General features: G+C 48.2%; 2 protein-coding genes across 2 annotated transcripts in view; one reads left to right on the plus strand and one right to left on the minus strand.

Moving 5' to 3' along the window:
• The window catches only part of DRC9 (dynein regulatory complex subunit 9), a 60,194-nt gene extending 57,028 nt beyond the window's left edge, over positions 1-3,166 (minus strand). The window contains exons 1-2 of the mRNA XM_075340392.1: positions 3,103-3,166; positions 958-1,194 (exon numbers count right to left, since the gene is read on the minus strand). Of these exons, the coding sequence (XP_075196507.1) occupies positions 958-1,074 (117 nt within the window). The 5' untranslated portion in view covers positions 1,075-1,194; positions 3,103-3,166. The remainder of the gene's footprint in view (positions 1-957; positions 1,195-3,102) is intronic.
• Positions 3,167-3,345: 179 nt separating this feature from the next.
• RPL35A (ribosomal protein L35a) lies at positions 3,346-15,076 on the plus strand. Its single transcript, XM_075338487.1, has 5 exons — positions 3,346-3,409; positions 6,881-6,923; positions 7,002-7,154; positions 10,413-10,557; positions 15,022-15,076. Exons 2-5 carry the CDS (start codon positions 6,913-6,915, stop codon positions 15,043-15,045), a joined length of 333 nt encoding a protein of 110 aa, XP_075194602.1. The 5' UTR covers positions 3,346-3,409; positions 6,881-6,912; the 3' UTR covers positions 15,046-15,076.
• The last annotated feature ends 740 nt before the right edge of the window (positions 15,077-15,816 follow it).

Consider the following 15,816-nt stretch of genomic DNA (forward strand, 5'->3'; position numbering starts at 1 on the left):
AAGGATTTCCATGCGTCTTCATATCTGGATGTTCCCACTCCTTAGACAGGATGCCATTAAATTCCTTATGGTTAGCAAAGGGAGCTCACTTAACCCTCTTAAAATACACTGTCTGGTTAGAGGGCAGGGCATCTACATCCTTGACGTTCAAGGGCTGATTGATGGCCTGGATCAGACTGTCCACCAGGTCCCATAATTCTGAAGCTCGATCAGAGCCAAGGTCAAAGTCAGACTCGGAATGGTGGTTCGATATCTGAAAAACATGAGCTTCAGGAGAGGGAGAAGTGGAAACCAACCTGGAGGCACTAGCAGGTGAGGGATATATGTGGAAGAAGAATTGGAACAGGTCTGTTATTTGGATTTCTTATGCGACCTGCCCCATTGGTGTGGAGATGCTGGTGGGTTTGACTAACGCTGAGATGTGGCCAGAATACCAGAGGTAGGAAGAAGGCTTCAGAACATACTCTGATGGAAATCAGGATCTGTGATACCTTCCTTATGACAGACTGGGAAAGATCAACAGCCCATATTGGGGTGGCAGGCATGCTGGTGTAAGAGGATTGCGAGAGTGGTCCTCCTTGGTGTTAAAGGATAAAGTCAGAAGTTACATCACAAGCTCCCAATGCAAGACTATGAGAGCCAGAATGCAGCTCTCATAGAGTTGTATTGAATAGTGACCTCCGATTCTCTCCATTAATCACTGGAGAGATCCGGCATGTCATGGACCGGAGTCAGGGACCTTAGATTAAAAGCACCACTCCAGCGGAGAAAAAGAAGAATAAAACAATAGAGTGGCACATTAAGAAAACAAAAAAACTAAAGGTAGAAACAGGCCTGGGACAAGGCCCGTGTCTGCCTCCTACTGACACTAAGCTAAAGCTTGCTTCCAGTAGGTGGGTATAACCTACTGAGGCGAAGCTAACTTTATTCTTTATTGTTCCTCAGGTTCCTACTTACATTATTTCGACCTTGGTAGGAGACCGGCATGATATATCCTAGCACAGAAAGCTGATCCAAGCTGTCCTCCAGCACAGTGCACACCCGCAGGACTTCCATCTCTGGCAATGATGCCATGTCTTCTATGTCTCTGGGTCTGTCCTGTACGTTTATGGGACTTGTATATGAAAACAACAGACTGGAACATGAATAAAGACCAGAAAATCCGGAATCTTCTGAAGATATTTACAAATAAACCTAGTGAGAAACAGAGAAATAAGTCAAATCCATATATTCCGATAGAAGAAAATAAATGTGTTTTTGTAGCATTTTTCTGAATAAAACTAACTTTAATAAAATGTACTGTAGACAAGCGACATCTATCATCCACAGCAAAAACTTCAGCAAGAAAGGCCGCAAATCTGATTTTTATAAGCAGCTTCTTTACTGCCAAGAGAGGTTTTGCCTGCAGAAAAAAACCTCCGCAAAAATGTAATGTGTGAACAAGGCTTTAGGGTAAGTGCACACAGAGTATATTTATAAGCCGGGGGAACATGTTGTGTATTTGGGGAGTTTCAGAGGAAAGTAGAATAGAAACACAGCACCACTTCTGGACTTATCACCCACTGCTGGTTTTGGCTACAAATACTGATTTCTTTAGTGGCCACTGCTTCAGGAAACACTCCTTTCTTCAGAAGCAGCTTTGAAGAGTTGTTCAAGTGTTTTTCTGCAGCCTTTTGACTGGACAGGGCTGAGATTGGAACATTTTCCATCAGGAGACGCTCTCTAATAAGTAACATGCTCTTCCTTTTCTCCCACCAGATGTTCTTTAAAATCTGAAGTCAAAAATACCGTAATGCTCAAAAGACTGAATATATGAGCTCCACGAACACGACTCAGGAAACCGTAAACTCCTCCAAAAACTTAAGGAAGGAGCGATTCCTGAAGAGGCTTCCACTAGAAACCGTGTGGCTGCACCCGCTGTGTCACCCACTGAGATGCCCAATGTCCGCACTGTGTTGTTTCATTGTGCAGCTCTTGGCATGATGGTGGACGGAGGTTTGGACACTGGAAATTCCAGAAAAGTGCCAGGAATCTGAAACATGTCACGTGCCGCTATCATATGGTTCATACGGTGACAATAATGTATCATCTTTATCAATTTTACTGCATGTCTAGAGTTAGAAGGAAATAACCAATGTACCCCGGTCCTGAACAGCCTGGTATTGTACACCCAAGTACACCCTGTTCCTGTACACTACGGTATTGTACACCCAAGTACACCCTGTTCCTGTACACTACGGTATTGTACACCCAAGTACACCCTGTTCCTGTACACTACGGTATTGTACACCCAAGTACACCCTGTTCCTGTACACTACGGTATTGTACACCCAAGTACACCCTGTTCCTGTACACTACGGTATTGTACACCCAAGTACACCCCGTCCCTGTACACTACGGTATTGTACACCCAAGTACACCCTGTTCCTGTACACTACGGTATTGTACACCCAAGTACACCCTGTTCCTGTACACTACGGTATTGTACACCCAAGTACACCCTGTTCCTGTACACTACGGTATTGTACACCCAAGTACACCCCGTCCCTGTACACTACGGTATTGTACACCACAGCCCTCTACATAACAGTACACCCCAGTATTCTACATTCCTGGTCCTGCGTACACCACCAGTGCTGTACTCACCCCGGTGCTGTACCCCACTCCCAGTTCTGTACTCCCTCCAGCTGCTGTACTCCCCTCCCGGTGCTCACCCCCCCAGTGCTGAACTCCCCCCTCCCCCAGTGCTATACTCCCCTCCAGCTGCTGTACTCCTCTCCTGGTGCTGTACCCCCCCCCCCCCGTTCTGTACTCCCTCCAGCTGCTGTACTTCCATCCCGGTGCTCACCCCCCAGTGCTGTACTCCCCCACTCCCCCGGTGCTGTACTCCCCAGCAGCTGCTGTACTACCCTCACAGTGCTGTACCCCCCCCCCCCCGGTCCTGTACTCCCTCCAGCTGCTGTACTCCCCTCCCGATGCTCACCCCCCCCCCCGTGCTGCACTCCGCCGATGCTGTACGCCCCCCGGTGCTGTACTCCCCTCCCGGTGCTGTACTCCCCCGGATGCTCTGTCTGCCTTACAGGCTCTACACTGGTAAGCTACCTGCACAGATCACAGATGGGGTAGAATAGTTGCGTTAGGTTACCATGGACACCTAAGCTCCGCCTTCGGGGCCTTTATTAGCTCCTCTGACTGATGCCTGTTTTGTTTTGCACCTCTATGTATTGCCCGTTCGCAGGTGTATGCACGCTTATTACAATCTATTCGTGAGTATAACTGCTGAATATGCCGACCTTTTTGTATACGCCGCTCAGGCAATATTTAAGACACCTCAGTAGAGGACCCTTCTCATTTCCCAGCGTGCAGCGCGTCTCCACTTCCTTTTCCTCCATCTTGGATTCCGGTGCGGGTGAGGAGAGCTGAATGTCTGTTCTAGGTTGCGGGTTTCGGGCTGTGCAATGTGCCTGTGTGTGGAATATCGGTCCAGACGCGTTGGGCGGGCGCTGGCCCATCACACGGGGGGTGCAGCGGGGCTGTGCGCCGGAGGATGGCAGGGATATTGGCCGGATTGGGCGACCCCGGGGACTTGTCAGTGTCTGCAGCGCTGTGCAGGATCAGTGCGGCTCCTGGCGAGTCACTAGTGTGAGGTCCGAACCGGCGGGATCCCTGCCTGCGCTGACCGGCCATAGTCCTGCTGCATGTTAGGGCCCCATGGATCCGTATGGTCTGCAGTGTAGAGCGCCAGGTGCTTAAGGGCATATTCCAACTTTACAAGGGTAAAAACACTGCCTGGTGGGAGTCTGTCCGCTCAGCCCCCATTGTGAGGATGGGGCTGCTGGTTCTCTATTGTATCGCTGTAGATGGCCGATCACAGGTGTGTATCTGGGGGACTAGAGGGCGCAGCAGGTCATTGTTCTGCCCACTGATGAGTGCTGTGTGGACCATGGTGTTCTGGGGTGGTGATGCTGATCTGTGGGACTAGAGCGCAGCAGGTCGGAGTGTTCTGCACACTGGTGAGCGCTGTGTGTTATCTGTGGGACTAGAGAGCGCAGCAGGTCGGAGTGTTCTGCACACTGGTGAGCGCTGTGTGTTATCTGGGACTAGAGAGCGCAGCAGGTCGGAGTGTTCTGCACACTGGTGAGCGCTGTGTGTTATCTGGGACTAGAGCGCAGCAGGTCGGAGTGTTCTGCACACTGGTGAGCGCTGTGTGTTATCTGGGACTAGAGCGCAGCAGGTCGGAGTGTTCTGCACACTGGTGAGCGCTGTGTGTTATCTGTGGGACTAGAGAGCGCAGCAGGTCGGAGTGTTCTGCACACTGGTGAGCGCTGTGTGTTATCTGGGACTAGAGAGCGCAGCAGGTCGGAGTGTTCTGCACACTGGTGAGCGCTGTGTGTTATCTGGGACTAGAGAGCGCAGCAGGTCGGAGTGTTCTGCACACTGGTGAGCGCTGTGTGTTATCTGGGACTAGAGAGCGCAGCAGGTCGGAGTGTTCTGCACACTGGTGAGCGCTGTGTGTTATCTGGGACTAGAGCGCAGCAGGTCGGAGTGTTCTGCACACTGGTGAGCGCTGTGTGTTATCTGGGACTAGAGCGCAGCAGGTCGGAGTGTTCTGCACACTGGTGAGCGCTGTGTGTTATCTGTGGGACTAGAGCGCAGCAGGTCGGAGTGTTCTGCACACTGGTGAGCGCTGTGTGTTATCTGTGGGACTAGAGCGCAGCAGGTCGGAGTGTTCTGCACACTGGTGAGCGCTGTGTGTTATCTGTGGGACTAGAGCGCAGCAGGTCGGAGTGTTCTGCACACTGGTGAGCGCTGTGTGTTATCTGTGGGACTAGAGCGCAGCAGGTCGGAGTGTTCTGCACACTGGTGAGCGCTGTGTGTTATCTGTGGGACTAGAGCGCAGCAGGTCGGAGTGTTCTGCACACTGGTGAGCGCTGTGTGTTATCTGTGGGACTAGAGCGCAGCAGGTCGGAGTGTTCTGCACACTGGTGAGCGCTGTGTGTTATCTGTGGGACTAGAGCGCAGCAGGTCGGAGTGTTCTGCACACTGGTGAGCGCTGTGTGTTATCTGTGGGACTAGAGCGCAGCAGGTCGGAGTGTTCTGCACACTGGTGAGCGCTGTGTGTTATCTGTGGGACTAGAGCGCAGCAGGTCGGAGTGTTCTGCACACTGGTGAGCGCTGTGTGTTATCTGTGGGACTAGAGCGCAGCAGGTCGGAGTGTTCTGCACACTGGTGAGCGCTGTGTGTTATCTGTGGGACTAGAGCGCAGCAGGTCGGAGTGTTCTGCACACTGGTGAGCGCTGTGTGTTATCTGTGGGACTAGAGCGCAGCAGGTCGGAGTGTTCTGCACACTGGTGAGCGCTGTGTGTTATCTGTGGGACTAGAGCGCAGCAGGTCGGAGTGTTCTGCACACTGGTGAGCGCTGTGTGTTATCTGTGGGACTAGAGCGCAGCAGGTCGGAGTGTTCTGCACACTGGTGAGCGCTGTGTGTTATCTGTGGGACTAGAGCGCAGCAGGTCGGAGTGTTCTGCACACTGGTGAGCGCTGTGTGTTATCTGTGGGACTAGAGCGCAGCAGGTCGGAGTGTTCTGCACACTGGTGAGCGCTGTGTGTTATCTGTGGGACTAGAGCGCAGCAGGTCGGAGTGTTCTGCACACTGGTGAGCGCTGTGTGTTATCTGTGGGACTAGAGCGCAGCAGGTCGGAGTGTTCTGCACACTGGTGAGCGCTGTGTGTTATCTGGGACTAGAGCGCAGCAGGTCGGAGTGCTCTGCACAGTGTGGACCATGACGTTCTGTCCTGGTGATGCTGATGTTACGACACTGCGATCACTGATCAGTCTATTGCATCCTATTTACTGGCTGATAATGACAGACCAATGAACAAGTTATAGAAATACTTTTCCTGATTTCTATTTGCTGTCCGTGAATGGAAACATTCTGATCTTCTAGGGCAGAAAGACGGTTCTGTGAGAGATTACGATTGTCTATGTCTTGGCAATGAATTCTTTGATCTCCTGTTATCTCTATATTCGTACATATTCACCATGGAGTAATGCAGTGTACATCTCCTGCTGTTCCTCCAAGAAATTTGGGACTAAATTTTAAACTTTCTTCGCATTCAGCTGCAAGCACTTCAACTTCTTCCCAAAGATGCACCTAGAGCCACCGAATTATGTAGTGGAGAGTACAATCTCCCAAAGCTGGCCATATATGTTGGCTAACAGCTCAATGATCGGCGTCTCTCCTGACTCCTCCACACACATGGAGTGCTCCTCCGGTCTCTGGGGAGTGCAGAGTAAGCTGTTATCAGAATTATCTCACAGCGGAATATCTATCCTGCAAAAAGATAATTCTATCACTGCAATCCTTAGACCCCCCCCACATAACCTATGTAGGGATAGTTGAGAGGCCCCATACATCTTTTCTGATTCAGGAGAATTTTCTGTAATGTGTACAGGGCCTTAGAACAGACACTGTCCTCCTGTCAGATGGGGATCTTCCGCTTTCCATCCCCTCTGGACTGAATATGATTATGGTGAATACTAGCTCCATACAGTTTACATTCATTGTATGGGACTGAGAATGTCCTTGTTCAGTGACAGCAAGCAATGAGTTTATAAAGCTGCAAGCCTACTATACAATGTGCACAAACTGCTTGTGATATACATTTATCTGTCATTCCAGACCTCTTGTAACTTGCTGGTTATTGGTCATTTATTGCAGGTCAATATCATAAAGGCTAATTATTATGGCAGCTTTAGCGCTTTTATTAAACAGTTCCTGGCACACACAACCTCTATACTGTATGTGGACAGAATCTCGGTTCCTGTATGAGTAACTGGTGGTTTTCTCACTTCTGACCTGCTCCTTGTGTTTTCACAGTCTTGCCTGCATCTGGATACTAATAACTCAAAATGCCTGGCAGGTAAGCTAGTCAAGTCTATCATTTCTGTAATAATGGTTTGGTCTGGACAGATTCCTAATGTCTTATCTCCTATACCAGATTGTGGTGCAAGGCAATCTTTGCTGGCTACAAAAGAGGCCTCCGAAACCAGAGGGAGCACACAGCCCTCCTGAAGATTGAAGGGGTCTACGCTAGAGATGAGACAGATTTCTACCTGGGCAAGAAATGTGCCTATGTGTACAAGGCAAAAAAGTAAGTGTTTCATCTCCCCAGGTGGGAATTACGGGATTGACGGTAGGGATTTAGTAGTTTGCACATTATGATAATTTTACACTTGTTAGGCTGCTTTCACACTATGTTTTTTTAACATGCGTTATGAACGTGTTTTTTTTTGCTGTAAAAGTGGATCCTGCTTTTACAGCAAAAAAAACCGTATGCAAACGCATGTATTTTGCAGGATCCTGTCACTTTAAGTTTATGGGCGGGCAATGGAGTCATGTGATCGGGAGTGAGGAGAACTGAATGTGAAAGACTGGGAGCCGGCTTCTGACAGCTGTGAAGGCTCGTAACCAAGGTAAACATCGGGTAACTTGCGTGGATACCAGATATTTACATTGGTTACGAGCGTCTGCAGCTGCTAGGAGCCGGTTCCCTGCACACGTAACCAAGATAAACATCAAGTAACTAAGACCGCGGTTACCCGATGTTTACCTTGGTTACGAGTGTCCTCTGCTCTCAGGCGGGGGAGAGTGGGGGGAGTCTGATCACGCGAGGCTGGTTTCTGGGCATGCTCAGTAGAGCAAGCAGGATCCTGTCTATCAGCATGCCAGCGTTCAGTATAGTCAGGATCCAGCAATTTGCAGTATTTGGACGCAGCTCAAAAATGCTACAAGTAGCGTTTTTGAAAAATGTTAAAAAAACTGCAACTCGCTGGATCCTCACTATAACGCACGCAAATGCAGGTGAACGCATGTTAACGTGAGTCCATTGCAAATGCATTGAAATGAAAATGCATTTGCACTGGATCCGTTTTTGCGTTAAAAAAACGTTCATGACGCATGTTAAACGTAGTGTGAAAGCAGCCTTACACTGGACATCGTCTCTCCCGTGCACGGACTTCCCATGAGCCTGTGATTGTCCGCTTTATCATACAAGTCTAATCTCTGGATACAGAGCTGCAAGGGAAGATAGTAGCAGACTTGAGGCCCCCATACTATACAGTATTGATGACTTCAGCTGACAGTCTGATTTATGGTGGTCCCAGACAACCAATGGAGGTAAACTGCTGCCAGACATGTCTGGCGATGGCTCTCACAGAAGACGAGGGCTCAAACTAACGAGGACACTTAATAGGGATTCACACATTAATAAAACTAGCACATTTTAGTACTTTTATTAAAGGGATCCGGTGAGGGGCAGTTTTCACCCAGAACCACGAGCAGTTCTAGGTGCATATTGCTAATCCCTGCATAACCGTTCCTACATTTAGTAGCATAGATAAAGAGATCTTTACAAAAAGTATTTTTAAATATCCTTTGATATGCTAATAAAACCAATGATTATTCGCAAGGGCATTGGCGCCTGCTCTCATTCTGCCCTTTTAGCATGTTAGCACACCCACAGTGGCATGTTAATATGCTATTCAATGAAGCATCAACAGGGGTGACGCGCGTACCTGTGTCCGCTGTCACTGTTGATCAGAAATCCCGCCACTTCCGGTCATGCGCACTGGACCTCTTTGAAGACGGGACGCGTACACCTGGCTTCATACTGCGTATGACTGGAAGTGGCGGGCATTCAGATCAGTGGACACGGGTACGCGTGTCACCGCTGGTGATGCTGCATTGAATAGCATGTTAGTACACCTGAGGGCTTACTGCCATGCTAAGGGGGCGGAATGAGCGCAGGAACTAACGCCCTTGCGACCAGTCCCCTCGTTCATTTGCATATCATAAAGGATCTTTAGAAATATACTTTTTCTAAAGATCTCTTTATATATGCTACTTCAGCCTTAGCAGATCAGGAACAAAGTTGTGGAACTGTTGCTGCACTTCTGAAGATATGACACAAATCCAGGAAAGATTGAACAAATGTGGTTTTATTTTACCCGTTTCGGAGTGTCTCCCCACTTCATCAAGAATTCCACTGATATAACCAATATCCTGGGACTATAACCTGGGACAGTCAGGCAGGGATTAGCAATATGCACCCAGAACTGCTCATGGTTCTGCATGCATATTGGACCTGACAGGTTCCCTTTAACCTCATTCCCTTTTATGAGCAGATTTCAAAACCAGTCAGTGTGGTGTAAATTGTGCCAGAATTCTAGTTCATTTTCCTTAATGTTCCTTAATTTATTTGACGGGTTATTTTGGAATTTTTCATAATGAAAAAATAAATTACAATATTCAGAAAAACAAATACAAAAGTCAAACCTTAAAGGGGTTCTCCGGTCTTTGGGTAAAATCATTCAGTCACTTGTGAATCCTTAGTGTGTGCACACTGCGCATTGTCAGGGTTCTCCGTTGCTGGGAGCTGCAGGGGTGGGAAGCGGTTATGTGCTGACTAGACGTGCACAGTCTCTCATATTAAGTGATGCCAGAAAGGTCTAGTCAGAATGTGGCCGGAAGTATGGAAATCTCACATGACTGACCAGCACTGGAGAATCCTCACAGTGCGGAGTGCGCGCTCTGTGAGGATTCACAAGTCTGTGATGACTTTAGACTTTTTCCTGATGCTGGACAGTGCCCTTTTTTTAAGGTCAACTAATACAAGACAAAAACAAAAGGAAGAAAATGATCTAACGATCCCAAACAGTGGTGATGTTCTTTAACTTTTTAACACTCATGAAGAGTTGCCCGGAGAGGCAGCCGTGTTGCCCGGAGAGGCAGCCGTGTTGCCCGGAGAGGCAGCCGTGTTGCCCGGAGAGGCAGCCGTGTTGCCCGGAGAGGCAGCCGTGTTGCCCGGAGAGGCAGCCGTGTTGCCCGGAGAGGCAGCCGTGTTGCCCGGAGAGGCAGCCGTGTTGCCCGGAGAGGCAGCCGTGTTGCCCGGAGAGGCAGCCGTGTTGCCCGGAGAGGCAGCCGTGTTGCCCGGAGAGGCAGCCGATCTTAATTTTGATGCGTCTTTTCTTATTCTGGGCGAAGATTTCATTCTAGTGAGAACATGGAATTCCTCAGTGAGGATAAAATCCAATTACTGTGACACCTATTTATATGGAAATATTGCTTGAGACTCTAGGGCTAAGGCGGAGTGCACACAGTGAATGGCAATCCTGAAGTCTCAGGCACATGTTGAGTATTTTCTCCTTGCAGACTTGTATCTGCAGCATGTCAATTCTTTCAGCATTTCAGCAAAAAACATGTTTTTATGCCTCTGCGTTTTTCCTGCCAAGAGATGCAGAATTGTCTCCACCAAAATGTAATGTGTGCACGTAGCCTTAACATTGTTTCTCATATCTCCGGTTGTGTGCCCTCCCCTTTAACACCGTTTTTCTTTTTATTTGTTTTTTAGCAAAACCGTAACGCCAGGAGGCAAACCAAATAAAACTCGTGTGATCTGGGGTAAGGTGACCAGAGCTCATGGCAACAGTGGCATGGTGCGTGCCAAGTTCCGCTCAAACCTGCCCGCCAAGGCCATGGGACACAGAATCCGTGTGGTGAGTAGAAACCGTGAATATTAAAGGTTCAGACGTTTTTCTTCTGTTTCTTTATAGATTTTCTTAGTACTTGATTTATTTGTTGAGCTTATGTTGCTTTATGCCACTTAAAAACCTCTTGCGGCTTTCTTTGAAAAACAAAAAATAGGCAAATTCACATGATGAGACTTCAATGCGGGTGGGCGTATAACTAGTGATGAGTGAGCACTACCACACTGGGTACTCATTTACAGAGTATAATGGAAGTCAAGGGGGAACTTAAGCATTTATATAGCAGATTTTCTGGAAAAATGATGAAGTTCCCCATTGGCTTCCATTATACTTGAATCACACACGTCCGAGCATCCAACTGCTTGTTATGAGTACTGACAATTTTTGGATCTGGTGACAGGTCTTCCAGATGCTATGGCCATTTTTTTTTTTGCACATTCAGAATCCAATGTATCTTATCTAATCTCCAGCACAGCTTGGTCCTCTGCGGTTTACAGATTTTCTCTGAAATGCCGCAGTGTTTCAGAGTACAACATGCCTGGCTGAGATGCAGCACATATCTGACATGCTACCTGTAAATGAATCGCATGTATCGGCTGTCATGGTCCCTTTAATTGACCTTTTGGAAAATAAAATCAGCAGCCTGATTGTTGGCTGATAACTTAAGTTTTCTTACCTCTCCACTATTGTGCTTTACCAATCTTGTACTGCTAAATCTTTCCTGCAGATTTGCAATTCTACATGACAAGCCAGTGATGAAGCATGATATTTTAAAGGGAACCTGTCAGGTCCAATATGCACCCAGAACCACGAGCAGTTCTGGGTGCATATTGCTAATCCCTGCCTAACCGTCCCTGTATACACTCGCATAGATAAAGAGATCTTTAGAAAAAGTATTTAAGATCTTATACCGTATGCTAATGAGTGCAGGGACTAGTTCCCTGGGCATTAGTTCCCCTGGCTAGTCGGCCCCCTTAGCATGTTAGTACACCCCTGTGGGCATGCTAATGAACGTGCAGCGTGATCTCACTCACCTCTCCGCTGCCATCGCATCTGGCTCCTGGACTTCAGCTCAGTGTGCATGACCCCAGACTTCCGGTTATGCGCACTACACGAGTTTGAAGCCGGGACACATACACCCGGCTACATATTGCGCATGACCAAAACTCTGAGATCGTGCGCACTGAGCCGAAATCCAGTGTTGGGCGGTGATGGCAGCGGAGAGGTGAGTGAGATCATCCTCTGATGCTGCACATTCATTAACATGTTAGCACGCCCACAGGGGGAACTAACATGCTAATGGAGCCGAATAGCCAGGGGAATGAACGCCCAGGGGACTAGTCCCCTCGCTCATTAGCATACAATATAAGCTCTTTAGAAATACTTTTTCTAAATATCCCTTTATCTATGCCAGTGTATACAGGAACGGTTAGGCAGGGTCTAGCAATATACACCCAGAGCTGCTCATGCTTCTGGGTGCATATTGCACCTGACAGGTTCCCTTTAACATAAAAAAACTATTTTTTTTTTTATTTTTTTGGGGGGTTTTTTTCTCACACACATTCAAGTCTATGGGGCAAGAGAAAGATCGCACTGGTACTCGCGGTACACCGGTGTACCGTGAGTACAAGGCAAGAATGGCAATAGCCAGCTACGGAGGAGAGGGGGAGATAAAGCCCTCCCTCTTCCGTGCCAGCCCGTTCCCCGCAGCTGAGGTCCGCTCGCACGAACAGACCTCAGTCGCAGGGACACTCACATGATGCTCTGCTGTGCTGCCACCGTGAGCTCGAGTGTCATGCGAGGATCACATTAGTCCCCCGTGTGGCCCCCGCCTTATAGTGATGAGCGAGCAGTACAGTGCTCGGTACTCTTAATGATGAGTTAACACTACAGTGCTAGAATGCTTTTTACTTGAGTTGAGAAAGTTGGACGCTCTGGCTCAACTCAAGTAATAAGTATTATGACCTCTATTGGGCAGTCCGTTTCTCCACACACTGCCAGCCATAAACGGAACACTTTTTGGGGGTGGGAGAGCGGTGTTTTGTTTTTTCTTTTTTGTACACACGTTGGTTTTACTCCCCCAAGTGAGAGCCATTCAGACACTGCAGGCTGCTCTCACTGGGCTGCCTGCTCACTGAAGCGAACCTGCACTTTGTGTTCAATGTTTCACGAACGACACAGCAGAGCACCCATGATACTCAGCCAAGCCCTAAGCATACCCAAGCACCCTGATGCTCGGTCGAGAAGTGGCGCACACACTCGCTCATTATTTATCAGTTATAATCAGACACAGTTATACAGAGCGCGGCCATTACACTGGTAACGCCCCCTTTATATATAAAGTAATGTCTGCGCTGCATGAGAATCTGCCTCCAGTGTCCTCCCCACAGCCTGGAACAACTCAATCCCATGTAAGAAAAAATGGAGTTCTCTGGAATAAGACAACGTATCGCAGATATCAAAGTATCATTTTATTCAGCTTCCTATGACTTACATGCCCATGTACACGGCTTAGGAGGGTTGATCCTACTGACAGATTCCCTTTAAATTAGACCCTAAAGAGAACCTTTCATCAGGATTATCCATGTTAAACTAAAGATATTTCCATAATGGTGCTGCCATACTGATTTAATAGATCTCTTCAGTGTAGAAATCTGCCTGGTTTTTGTTAAACCATGGCGGGACCGTGGGTAGGGTCATCACCTCTGCCACAGTCCCCTCTGGTGCCTCTAGTGTTGATCATCCTGATTTTAAATTTTTTGCACTGGCGCCTTGGCCACTGCTTGCGCAGAATAATCTCCTAGCGGGCTTCAAAGAAATGTTGACGGCTTATGTACAGATTGACTTCCAGCGGTATTAAGGAAAATGGCAACAGATGCGCAGAATATCCTCATAAATTATTCGAGATCTAAAATTGTGCATGCGCCGACTCCTGCACCATTTTATTGAAGACCGCCGGAGGACAGTGTGCGCTTTTCTCTGCTACTGACTCTTGTTCTCCTGACTGCCACTACAAGAAGAATCTGTGCAAGCGCCACTCATGGTTAGGACAACGCCAACGCAGAATTTAAAAAAGATAAAGGCAGCGAAGGGGCCGTACCAGAGGCCACAATGCCACCACACAACTCTGCCTCGCTGCACGAAGAGCTTATAAAGCTGAAACCGCTAATGTAACAAAAATTAGGCAGCAGATTTCTACACTGAAGGTATATATTGAATCAGTATGACAGGGCCATTATGGTCATAGCTTTAGTTTAACATGGAAAATCCTGATGACAGGTTAGCAATAAGCTCACTGACTGATTCATTATCTCATCACAGACAACTATGTACTGTGCTACACAGGCTTTAGAAGTCAAAATATTCAATGCAATGATATTGTAAGCCTTATTTGTAGCTTAAGATGCATAGTTACAGTAAAAAAAAATCCTAGTTCCAAATGTCAGTAATCTATATTACATCTTCAAAGGCTATGTTCACACACTGCATCTCTTCTTACCCACAAAGATGCTGCATTTTTGGCCCCAAAAAAAACGCACCGGTGGCAAAAAACGCATGCTTTTGAAGTGTTTTTACCGTGTTTTTCCCAATGCGTTTAAGTCAAATCTATTGACTGGAAGGGCTCAAATGCAAAAAGAATTGACATGCTGCGTCATCAAAAACACAGCCAAAAAAAGATGCCCAGTGTGGACAGCAAAAGAGAAATCTCATAGACTTTGCTGGGAGAAGGAAATGCATGGATTTAGGTGCATCTTTTTGACTGCAAAAAATGCAGTAATACAAGATGCCCTGTGTGAACATAGCCTTAGGGGTACTTTGCACACTACGACATCGCAGCTGCGATGTCGGTGGGATCAAATTAAAAGTGACGCACTTCCGGCATCGCAGGCGACATCGCTGTGTGTAAAGCTTAGATGATACGATTAACGAGCGCAAAATCGTCGTAATCGTATCATCGGTGTAGCGTCGGCGTAATCCATGATTACGCTGACGCGACAGTCCGATGTTGTTCCTCGCTCCTGCGGCAGCACACATCGCTGTGTGTGAAGTCGCAGGAGCGAGGAACATCTCCTACCGGCGTCACTGCGGCTTCCGTAGGATATGCGGAAGGAAGGAGTGGGCAGGATGTTTACATCCTACTCATCTCCGCCGCTCCAATTGGCCGCCTGCCGTGTGACGGCGCACGACCCGCCCCCTTAACAAGGAGGCGGGTCACCGGCCACAGGGACGGCGCACGGTAGGTGTGTGTGTGAAGCTGGCGTAGTGATAATTTTCGCTACGCCAGCTATCACCACATATCGCTGCTGCGACGGGGGCGGGGACTATCGCAGCATCGGCCTGCGATGTCGCAGCGTGCAAAGTGCCCCTTAGGTTCTAAGTTATCCTTAATTGACATATTGCCTGAATTTAAAGTAAAAACAGGTAAAAGTAATTTAAAGTTGTGATCTAATGGTTGTGTTCTCTTCTTTGCAGATGTTGTACCCTTCAAGGATCTAAGCATTCTGTATAAATAAATGGAAGTTCCGGATCTTTTTTATGTCAAGCGCTTTTGTCAATCTCTCAGTTGATGAATGGTCATGACTGTAATGAGTGATGGGAATGAGTGTTCCATGAGGAGTGAAATTTGCTTTTCTTTGTCGCTCCATTGGGAGACCCAGACAATTGGGTGTATAGCTTCTGCCTCCGGAGGCCACACAAAGTATTACACTGAAAAAGTGTAACCCCTCCCCTCTACCTATACACCCTCCCGTGGATCACGGGCTCCTCAGTTTTATGCTTTGTGTGGAAGGAGGCACACATCCACTCATGCATTCTCATTTTAGTTATATCGGTTGGAAGAAAAGTGGGCCCCCACGGGGCCCCCGGCATGTTCCCTTCTCACCCCACTACGTCGGCGGTGCTGTTAAGGTTGAGGTACCCATTGTGGGTACAAAGGCCGGAGCCTCATGCCGTCTCCTTCACCATCCCTTAGCGGCTCTGGGAGAAGTGGGATCCTGAGCGGTCGTCCATTCACTGGGACCGTGCTCCCTCCGCAGCCCCTGTGGGAATCTGCCGGACAGGAGTCTATTCATCCTCAGGGACCGGGCCCTGCATCACTAAGGTACTCTGTATCCCCATGGGGGATGTGCATGGAGCGCCTTCATCCCGGACGCTGCAGCAGCTGCTTATTTGTGACGGCCGGCGGACTTCCGCGCCGACCGCGCCTGTTTGTCGGACACGGTCTTAAATTTAGTCCCAGGCTTCAATTGCGGCCTAGTAGCCAAACTC

This window comes from Anomaloglossus baeobatrachus, chromosome 3 (assembly GCF_048569485.1).
Source record: "Anomaloglossus baeobatrachus isolate aAnoBae1 chromosome 3, aAnoBae1.hap1, whole genome shotgun sequence".
NCBI lineage: Eukaryota > Metazoa > Chordata > Amphibia > Anura > Aromobatidae > Anomaloglossus > Anomaloglossus baeobatrachus.

What these genes read in the sequence shown, in the direction of transcription:
- RPL35A (XM_075338487.1), top strand. An exon ending in TATGTGTACAAGGCAAAAAA is followed by an intron (nt 7,155 to 10,412) that starts GTAAGTGTTTCA and finishes TTTGTTTTTTAG; the next exon opens with CAAAACCGTAACGCCAGGAG. An exon ending in TGGGACACAGAATCCGTGTG is followed by an intron (nt 10,558 to 15,021) that starts GTGAGTAGAAAC and finishes TCTTCTTTGCAG; the next exon opens with ATGTTGTACCCTTCAAGGAT.